This window comes from Girardinichthys multiradiatus, chromosome 14, assembly GCF_021462225.1.
Source record: "Girardinichthys multiradiatus isolate DD_20200921_A chromosome 14, DD_fGirMul_XY1, whole genome shotgun sequence".
Lineage (NCBI taxonomy): Eukaryota > Metazoa > Chordata > Actinopteri > Cyprinodontiformes > Goodeidae > Girardinichthys > Girardinichthys multiradiatus.
In genome coordinates, this window is record NC_061807.1 from 7,539,277 (window position 1) to 7,549,306 (window position 10,030).

General features: G+C 34.1%; 1 protein-coding gene across 1 annotated transcript in view; it reads left to right on the forward strand.

Moving 5' to 3' along the window:
* Positions 1–7,343: 7,343 nt before the first annotated feature.
* Positions 7,344–10,030, forward strand: part of LOC124880994 — a 45,243-nt gene continuing 42,556 nt past the window's right edge. Inside the window, exons 1-3 of the mRNA XM_047386470.1 lie at positions 7,344–7,453; positions 7,542–7,600; positions 7,707–7,832. Coding sequence (XP_047242426.1) covers positions 7,344–7,453; positions 7,542–7,600; positions 7,707–7,832 — 295 coding nt within the window. The remainder of the gene's footprint in view (positions 7,454–7,541; positions 7,601–7,706; positions 7,833–10,030) is intronic.

Genomic DNA, 10,030 nt, shown 5'->3' on the forward strand with positions numbered 1-10,030 from the left:
TTAATGATATGCTAATTTTGTGAGATAGGAATTTTGGGTTTTCATGAGCTGTATGCCAAAATCATCCGTATTAAGACAATAAAAGACCTGAAATATTTCAGTTAGTGTGCAATGAATCTAAAATATATGAATGTTAAATTTTCATCATGACATTATGGAAAATAATGAACTTTATCACAATATGCTAATATTTTGAGAAGGACCTGTATAACGTGCAGAAAGGATGACGAAGATTTATTGCACAAATAGCCGGTTTATTATAGAGCTATTCTAAATTGTCACTCACAGAAAATTAAAAATAAATACTTAAAAAAACGCTGGACGTCCCAGGCCATAAGGCTGCCACGAGGATGCCGATATTATTGGATGAAGTTCAAGGACCGTGTGATTACAAGAGAGTTGCACATTGGGCAAAGGTAGTGACTCCTGAATGCTGGTCTGCCTTCCTTACAGAAACAGGCCACCACAAATGTCTCTTAAAACAGATCCAGAATTGTTAAAAAAGCATTGCATGCTCTACATGACAACAATAACATCTCATAAGAGACTTAAATAACATTCAATAAAATCATACCTTGACTGTGGTCAGAAAAATAAATTTCTTCTCTCAGGTGCTTTCTGAAAAGGTGATCACTGTTTCCAAGTTGCTTTTTTTTCACTGAAGATACACTGAGCAGCAGCACAGCCAGAAATGAATCAACATCAGAATAACTGATGTAAATGTGAACCTGTGATACAAAAAGCAACATGACTTACATTTTAGAAGAATTGAACACTAATCAGTCTAAAGATTTTAGCATTGTATGCAATTTATCGCACTATTTCAGTTATTTTACTAGCAAACATCAATACACGCCATACATTTCACTTAACCTCTTACTTAGCTTCCATTTTCCAAACTGAGTAGAAGACAAAGAGGTGAGACCCTGTACATATACTGAAGTCACATAAGAAAATAAGTTATTGTTAGTAGTTTGAATAAGGTACGTGGGATTAAAACAATCTATGTGTTGTAGTATCAATATGACTAAATGAAAATGTAAATTCACAAACATTTGGCTTTCAGTTTTTAAAAACTGTAGCTACATTTATTTTGACAGACCAGTTAGTTTTTATCAACTTTCTGGGGCATAAAATCCACAAATCCAACCTCCGCTTTTACAGTGACAATGAACTTCCGCCGGAAGTCCCACAGCCTGCCGGCCACAAAAGCGCAGATGACCTCAACCCTCCTTCTGTGGTCGGTTGTCGGTGGTGAGACTACGTCGAAGAAGAACGGTTTTGGTGCGGCGCGGGAAAAACAAAAATAGATATATATGGGATTCGGAAAAGGTGGATTTGGGCATAAACTGGTATGTGAATGGTTCGGTTGGAAATGGAGACAGGAAATGAGGAAGACATGGATTTTGAAGGGTGGACGCCAGCTGGGAGAGGAAGAGGGAAAGGACGTGGAAGAAATAAAATAGATGAAGGAAAGGGAATTGGTGATATCCAAGGTAGCAAGCGAGAATTGGAAGGAAGCAGTTCAGAAGAAGAAAGGATAGTTAGGAGGAAAGTTATGAGGGAGGAATTTAAAATAATATTAAAACTTAAGAACGAGGAAGAACAGGATAACATCAGCCCCATTGTGTTGTCAAGAGAGATAAAAATGAAAATTGGAGATGTTGAAATGGTAAAGATTTTGAGAGATGGAAACTTATTGGTAGTTTGTAAAAATGAAGAACAAAAGAATAAGGCTTTAAAGGTGGATAATATCTGCAAGAAAACGGTGTTGGAGAAAAATATCATGGGAGAAAATAAAAAACTTAGAGGAGTGATTTATGGGATCCCTCTAGATGAAGATCTTGATAAAATTAAGAGAAGTATTATTGGTGCAAAAGTGAATAACTTGAAGAGATTGTCAAAAACAATAAATGGAGAAAAAGTAGGAAGTATGTCAATCTTCATTGAATTTGAAGAAAAAGAGTTGCCACAAAAAATCAAAATAGGTTATCTCAGCTTTCAGGTTAGACCTTATATCCCTCCACCACTTCGTTGTTTCAAATGTCAAAGGTCACATAGCTGCAGTTTGTAAAGGGAAGCAGAGATGTCCTAAATGTGGTGAAGATCACAAGTTTGAAGAATGTAAAGAAGAAGTACAAGAAAAATGTTGTAACTGTGGAGGGCAACATAGAGTTACGTATGGAGGATGTGAAGTAAGGAAGAAGGCAAAAGAAATCATACAGATTAAAATGACTAAAAACATAAGCTATGCAGAAGCAGTTAAAAATGTGAAGGAACAGAAAACAAGAAAGATTGAACAAATAGCGAATCAAATTCCACAGCAAAGCAAAGAAAATGTTACAATATCAGTAGAAAAACTAATATTATTCGTAGCCTATGTTATCAACTGTACTGACCAAGCCAAGCATAAAACTGAGAAGATTAAAATAATATTGAGAGGAGCTGAAAAGTTTTTGGGGTTTAAGGAGGGATCGTGGGAGAACATAAATAAAAAGTTGGAGATAGATGGGAGACAAGGACCATCTGGTGAAAGTACATGTTAATATTACAATGGAAGGCAAGAAGTTTAATCGCTAACGGACAAGAACTTAAAGGTTATATTGATAGTCTTGAAGAACAACCAGAAATGATTTGTGTTCAGGAAACATGGTTAAAAACAACATTGGATTTTGTGATAAAAGGATATGATGGTGTAAGAAGAGATCGACAGGAGGATGTGGAATATTTATTAAGCAAGGGATACAATATCAGGTATTAGGGAAAGGGAAAGAACTTGAATATATAGTAATTGAGATATGGGAACAAGAAGGTAAATTTAAAATAATAAATTTTTATAATCCATGTAAAACATTGTCAATTGAAATAATGGAGGAGTTAAATGAATATTTGGAAGGGAAAGTAATTTGGTGTGGAGATTTTAATGCAAATAGTACATTGTGGGGTAATTGTAATGATAAAAATGGACAAGTTATAGAAGAATTAATGGAAATAAAAAATCTAGTATGTATTAATGATGGGAGGCGAACAAGAATCAATGTAAGAACAGGGATGGAATCAGTTATTGATTTAACAATGATTTCAAATGGTTTAGCTGGTAGTTGTGAGTGGTGAAAAAATCAACAATAGGTAGTGATCATTATCCCATTACAATAAGAGTAGGATTAACTTTAAATAATAAGAATATAAATGTCAATAAAAAACTAAATTTTAATAAGGCAGACTGGACTAAATTTAGATACTTGAGTCAAATAAACTTAGAGAAAGTAGATATGAGAATGGATATAAATGATGTAAATTTAAAAATTTGTAAGATAATCATGGAAGTAGCAGATAATTCTATAAAGAAAGCAGGGTGTAAAAGTAATAAGATAATGGTACCATGGTGGACAAATGAATGTACTCGTACTCGTCGTCTTCCGCTTATCCAGGACCGGGTCGCGGGGGCAGCAGACTCAGCAGAGACGCCCAGACGTCCCTCTCCCCAGACACCTCCTCCAGTTCCTCCAGGGGGAGCCCAAGGCGTTCCCAGGCCAGCCGAGAGACATAGTCCCTCCAGCGTGTCCTGGGCCGTCCCCTGGACCTCCTCCCGGTGGGACGTGCCTGGAACACCTCCCGAGGAAGGCGTCCAGGAGGCATCCGGTATAGATGCCCGAGCCACCTCAACTGGCTCCTCTCGATGTGGAGGAGCAGCGGCTCTACTCCGAGCTCCTCCCGGATGGCCGAGCTCCTCACCCTATCTCTAAGGGAGTGCCCGGCCACCCTACGGAGGAAGCTCATTTCAGCCGCTTGTATCCGTGATCTCGTTCTTTCGGTCATGACCCAAAGTTCATGGCCATAGGTGAGGGTAGGAACGTAGACCAACCGGTAAATTGAGAGCTTTGCTTTTCGGCTCAGCTCTCTCTTCACCACAACGGACCGGCACAGCGCCCCCATTACTGTGGCAGCCGTACCGATCCGTCTGTCGATCTCCCGCTCCATTCTTCCCTCACTCGTGAACAAGACCCCGAGATACTTAAACTCCTCCACTTGAGGCAGGAACTCCCCTCCAACCTGAAGAGGACTGGCTCCAGGGTGGGACCCCGGCTCCGCCGTACCGGGCGACGTCACGTACCTCGATATTTTGTTCTTCATGAGGGATTCTTGAACCACTCTTTGTCTGACCCATCACCTAGAACCTGTTTGCCATGGGAGACCCTACCATGGGCATTTAGGCCCCAGACAACATAGCCTCTAGGATCAGATGAGCACTCAAACCCCTCCACCACGTTAAGGTGGTGGTTCAAGGAGGGGCAAATGAATGTAAAGAAGCAATAAAGTTAAGAAATAAAGCATTTAAGGTACTAAAAGGAAATCCAATTTATAAGAATTTAATTGATTATAAAAGAAAGCGAGCAATAGTAAGGAGAACTATTAAGAAGGTAAAAAGAGAATATTGGAGAAATTTCTGTAGCACAATAGGGAAAGAAACAAAAATAGAAAAAATTTGGAAAATAATTAAAAGAATGAATGGCATAAAGAAAGAGTTTGAATATCCTTTATTAAAAATAAATAATATAAATATAGTAAAAGATGAAGATAACGTTGAAATATTGGCAAGAATATTTAGTAAAATTAACAGTTCAAATAATATTAGTGAAGAGGGAAGAAAAGGAAGAGAAAATACAAAACTTATATATAAAGATGTATTACAGAGTGTTGAAGAAACAAATAATCTGTTAAATGTTGAATTTACAAAAGCTGAATTAAATTATGCACTTAGGAAGACAAAAAATACAGCACCAGGTAAAGATCAAATTTGGTACAGAATGATAAGGCAACTTGGTGGAAAATCGAAAGATATAATATTACAATTATATAATAAAATATGGGAGGAGGGAAAATTACCACTGAGCTGGAAGGAATCAATTATAGTACCAATAGCTAAACCAGAAAAAGATAAATCAAATCCAGGAAATTATAGACCAATAGCCTTAACATCAAATCTATGTAAAATAATGGAAAAAATGATTAATAGTAGACTAGTATATATATTATTTAAATAATAAAGGATATATGTCAAAGTATCAAAGTGGTTTTAGAAAAGGGAGGAGTACTAATGATCCAATGCTTTGCTTAGAGCATGAAATTAGAAGAGCACAGGTAAATAAAGAAAGTGTAGTGACAGTATGTTTTGATATAGAAAAAGCATATGATATGATGTGGGTGGAAGGATTATTAATTAAATTACAAATACTGGGCATTAAAGGGAAAATATTTAAATGGATCAAAGACTTTTTAACAAATAGGAAAATACAAGTTAGAATTGGGGAAGTGATCTCAGGAAAATATATAGTAGAAAATGGAACTCCACAGGGGAGTATTATAAGTCCGTTATTGTTTTCAATTATGATAAATGATGTATTTAAAGATATTGGAAAAGTAATGGGATGTTCACTGTTTGCAGACGATGGAGCTGTTTGGAGAAGAGGAAAAAATTAATTGTAAAGAAATTACAAGTGGTTATTATTGAAATAGAGAAATGGGCGTTACAATGGGGATTTAAGTTTTCAGTTGAAAAAACCAAAGTAATGATATTTAATCAGAAAAAAATAAACAAGGAAATAAAATTAAAATTATATAACCAAGAATTAGAGCAAGTAAAGTATATAAAATTTTTAGGATTATGGTTTGATGAAAAACTAAAATGGAATATACATATTCAAAAAGTTGTTGATAAATGTAAGAACATTTTAAATATTATGAGATGCTTGGCTGGCAGTGACTGGGGAGCAGATAGGAAATCACTAAAACAGATTTACACAGGAATGATAAGATCTAACATAGACTTTGGTTGTATAGTTTACGGTTCAGCAGCTAAAACACATCTGGTTAAATTAGATATTATCCAACATCAGGCATTAAGATTATGTACTGGAGCATTTAAAACTACACCAACAGCAGCAATAGAAATAGAAATGGGAGAAATGCCGTTAGAGTTAAGAAGAATAAAACTAGAAATAAATTATTGGTTAAATTTACAAGGTAATAACTTTGATCATCCAATTTGGGAAATTTTAAATCCATGTTGGGAAAAAGAAAAGAAAGAAATGAAGAGTTTTGGATGGACAATTGAAAATAAAGTAAAATAATTTAAAATGATTGATTTAGAAATTAGTCAAACATCACCAATATCAATTATACCACCATGGATTCTACCAGAAGCAACAGTAGATATGTCAATAATGGAAAAGAAGCAAGATAAATCTTCCATAGTAGATAGTTATTCAGTACAGATACATTTAAATAATTATTATAGATATATTCAAATATATACAGATGCATCAAAAATAAATGGAAAAGTAGGAATAGCTTTTGTAGTACCAGAATTCAATATAAAAATAGGAAAACGAATTACAGACGGCTTATCAGTATACACAGGAGAAATATTGGCAATATTATTAGCTTTACAATGGTAGAAGACATAAAACCATTAAAAACAGTCATTTGCTCAGATTCAAGCTCTGCATTATTAAGTTTATAATATAATCAATCAGATAGTAGGATGGACATTTTATTAGAAATATTTCATACATTATACAGAATACAAAAAATGGGCTTGATAGTTATATTTGTGTGGGTTCCAGCACATATTGGAGTAGAAGGAAACGAGAAGGCAGATAAAATAGCAAAGAGGATAATTAAAAATCCTATTAGTTTTATAGTTAAAACAAGTAAATCTGAGGGAAAGAGTATTGTTAAAGGAAAGCTGATGGAAAAATGGCAAAAAAGGTGGGATGAAGGAAAAACAGGAAGATGGTTTTATAAAATTCAGAAGATAGTAGGAGAAAGAAGAAATGGAAGACGAAATAGAAAGGAGGAAAGAGTGATAACAAGGTTGAGATTTGGGCATACAGGACTTAATTATACACTTTTTAAAATTCAAAAGCATGATACTGGTAAATGTGATTACTGTGGAAAATATGAAACAATAGAACATGTTATATTAGAATGTCATAAATATGAAAGAGAAAGAAGATATATGAGAAGAGAGGTTGAAGGTATTAAGGAAAAGGTTAATTTATTAGATATTTTGAGGAAGAATTTAGGGAGTAAACATATACAAATAGTGATTCGTTTTTTAAAGAAAACTAAATTATTTCATAGAATTTGATCATAGTAGATAAAATTGTGAAAGTATGGAGGATATAGAAGGGTAGAATACAATGTAATGTGTAAGTATGTCTATTTGTATATATACATATAGGTAAGATATATTTATTTATTTAATATGTAGAATTAAATATATATATATAAATAGATAGACCGACACGAACCACACTCCATACCAGTAAGTGGCGATAATGCTACTAAAAGTTTGTTGCCAACCGCCAATAAAAAAAAAAAACAAGAAGAAGAAAAAGTCTCCACCTCCACTCATTCGGTGCCTCTCCCTGGTTTCGGTTCTGTCAAAGTGCGCAGTGAGTCTTTCTCTAGCTGATTTCATTTCCTCCGCTGGGTTTTCAGTTGAGTTTGGTGAATTCTTGTGACTTTTCTTCTAGGTGTTTCTTGGTCCAAGGAAGAAAACATTTGCGTCAGCGACGCCACGTTGGTGGCGGAGGTAAACAGCCTCTGACGTATCATAGTTTCTAACTGCTGCCAACAGGATGTAGTGTTTTAGGTTCATGTTTGGTGATTTGACGGTTTGAAAAATGTGTTTCATGTAGAAACGTCGCATGGAACTAAACTGAGGTTCGGACGGGTGGATCGAACCAACAAGGACATGGGTCCTTTGCTGACTGGGTCACTTTGGGCGCTGCTGTCAGCCGTCTTCGTCCAGTTTGTCTCTGCAGGTGAGATTCAGCTGGAAAACGGATTTCAAGTTATTTAGATGCAGACAGAATGCTGCCATAAAACTATGTTGTTCTGTGATCTCAACCTCGCCGCAATATTGGGAGTGGCATTTCTGTTTAAAAGTTCAGTAAAAAGCTGACCCAGACGGTTCTGTTCTGATGGTTCTGGTTCCTCTCTGTACCCCAATTTCCTGAAAAATAAAAGTTTGATCAAACGAAAAACATTTTAACTTGAAAAATAAAAGTGACTCACAGCCAGAGGCCAACTGGCATACTGGTCAACCGTGACACCACAATGGTGACACAAAGTCTGCTGATGATCACTGAGGGAGAAAACATCCATTGCATTGGAGAGCCAGATTTAAATAGATATAGATATATATATCTATATAGATATCTATATATATAGATATAGATATCTACATCTATATCTATATATATAGATATCTATATATATAGATATAGATATCTATATCTATATATATAGATATAGATATCTATATCTATATCTATATATATAGATATAGATATAGATATCTATATCTATATCTATATCTATATATATAGATATATATATAGATATAGATATCTATATCTATATATATAGCGGTCCACCGGGGATTTCCTCGGTTACCCTGTATGCCAGTTTGCCCCTGGCTGTGAGTCACTTCACTAAATGAAGACCAAACACGTTTTAATCAAAAATGCACCAGAAACCGAAACCCGAGTCCAGTTCATGTGAAAACAAGTCCAGGCTTAACTCTGCAAGGATATTCGGAAAGTACCGGCTCGTTTTACATCTGGTTTCATTCCTGCCGCTTAGTCTGGTGGTTCTTCTGCTTTACTTTGAGAGCATGGGAAATCTCCAACACGGACTTAAAATGCTGTGCAAATCTGTCAAGATCATATTTTCTCCTCTGTCGTGTTTTCGCGTAAGCTGCTTCTATTGATTAAGCATGATATCTTTCAAAACCAATCACATATTTATAGAATATCGATGATGTATTACAGATAATCCCAGTTCCCACGGTCCCTGAATGCAACAGCTGGGAATATGTTGTGCAGCCGCTGTGTTGAGCTGTCAGTCATGTGTCAGGTTCAAATGTTTTTCTTTAGAACAAACTTTTATTTTTTCATTTGATCAAACTTTTATTTTTCAGGTTCAAATGTTTTTCTTTTGAACAAATTTTTTATTTTTCAGGTTAAAATATTTTTCTTTTGAACAAACTTTTATTTTTCAGGTTCAGATGTTTTTCTTTTGAACAAACTTTTATTTTTCAGGTTCAGATGTTTTTCTTTTGAACAAACTTTTATTTTTCAGGTTCAGATGTTTTTCTTTTAAACAAACTTTTATTTTTCAGGTTCAGATGTTTTTCTTTTAAACAAACTTTTATTTTTCAGGTTCAGATGTTTTTCTTTTGAACAAACTTTTATTTTTCAGGTTCAGATGTTTTTCTTTTGAACAAACTTTTATTTTTCAGGTTCAGATGTTTTTCTTTTGAACAAACTTTTATTTTTCAGGTTCAGATGTTTTTCTTTTAAACAAACTTTTATTTTTCAGGTTCAGATGTTTTTCTTTTGAACAAACTTTTATTTTTCAGGTTCAGATGTTTTTCTTTTAAACAAACTTTTATTTTTCAGGTTCAGATGTTTTTCTTTTAAACAAACTTTTATTTTTCAGGTTCAGATGTTTTTCTTTTGAACAAACTTTTATTTTTCAGGTTCAGATGTTTTCTTTTGAACAAACTTTTATTTTTCAGGTTCAGATGTTTTTCTTTTAAACAAACTTTTATTTTTCAGGTTCAGATGTTTTTCTTTTGAACAAACTTTTATTTTTCAGGTTCAAATGTTTTTCTTTTGAACAAACTTTTATTTTTCAGGTTCAGATGTTTTTCTTTTAAACAAACTTTTATTTTTCAGGTTCAGATGTTTTTCTTTTGAACAAATTTTTATTTTTCAGGTTCAGATGTTTTTCTTTTGAACAAACTTTTATTTTTCAGGTTCAAATGTTTTTCTTTTGAACAAACTTTTATTTTTCAGGTTCAAATGTTTTTCTTTTGAACAAACTTTTATTTTTCAGGTTCAGATGTTTTTCTTTTGAACAAACTTTTATTTTTCCGGTTCAGATGTTTTTCTTTTGAACAAATTTTTATTTTTCAGGTTCAAATGTTTTTCTTTTGAACAAACTTTTATTTTTC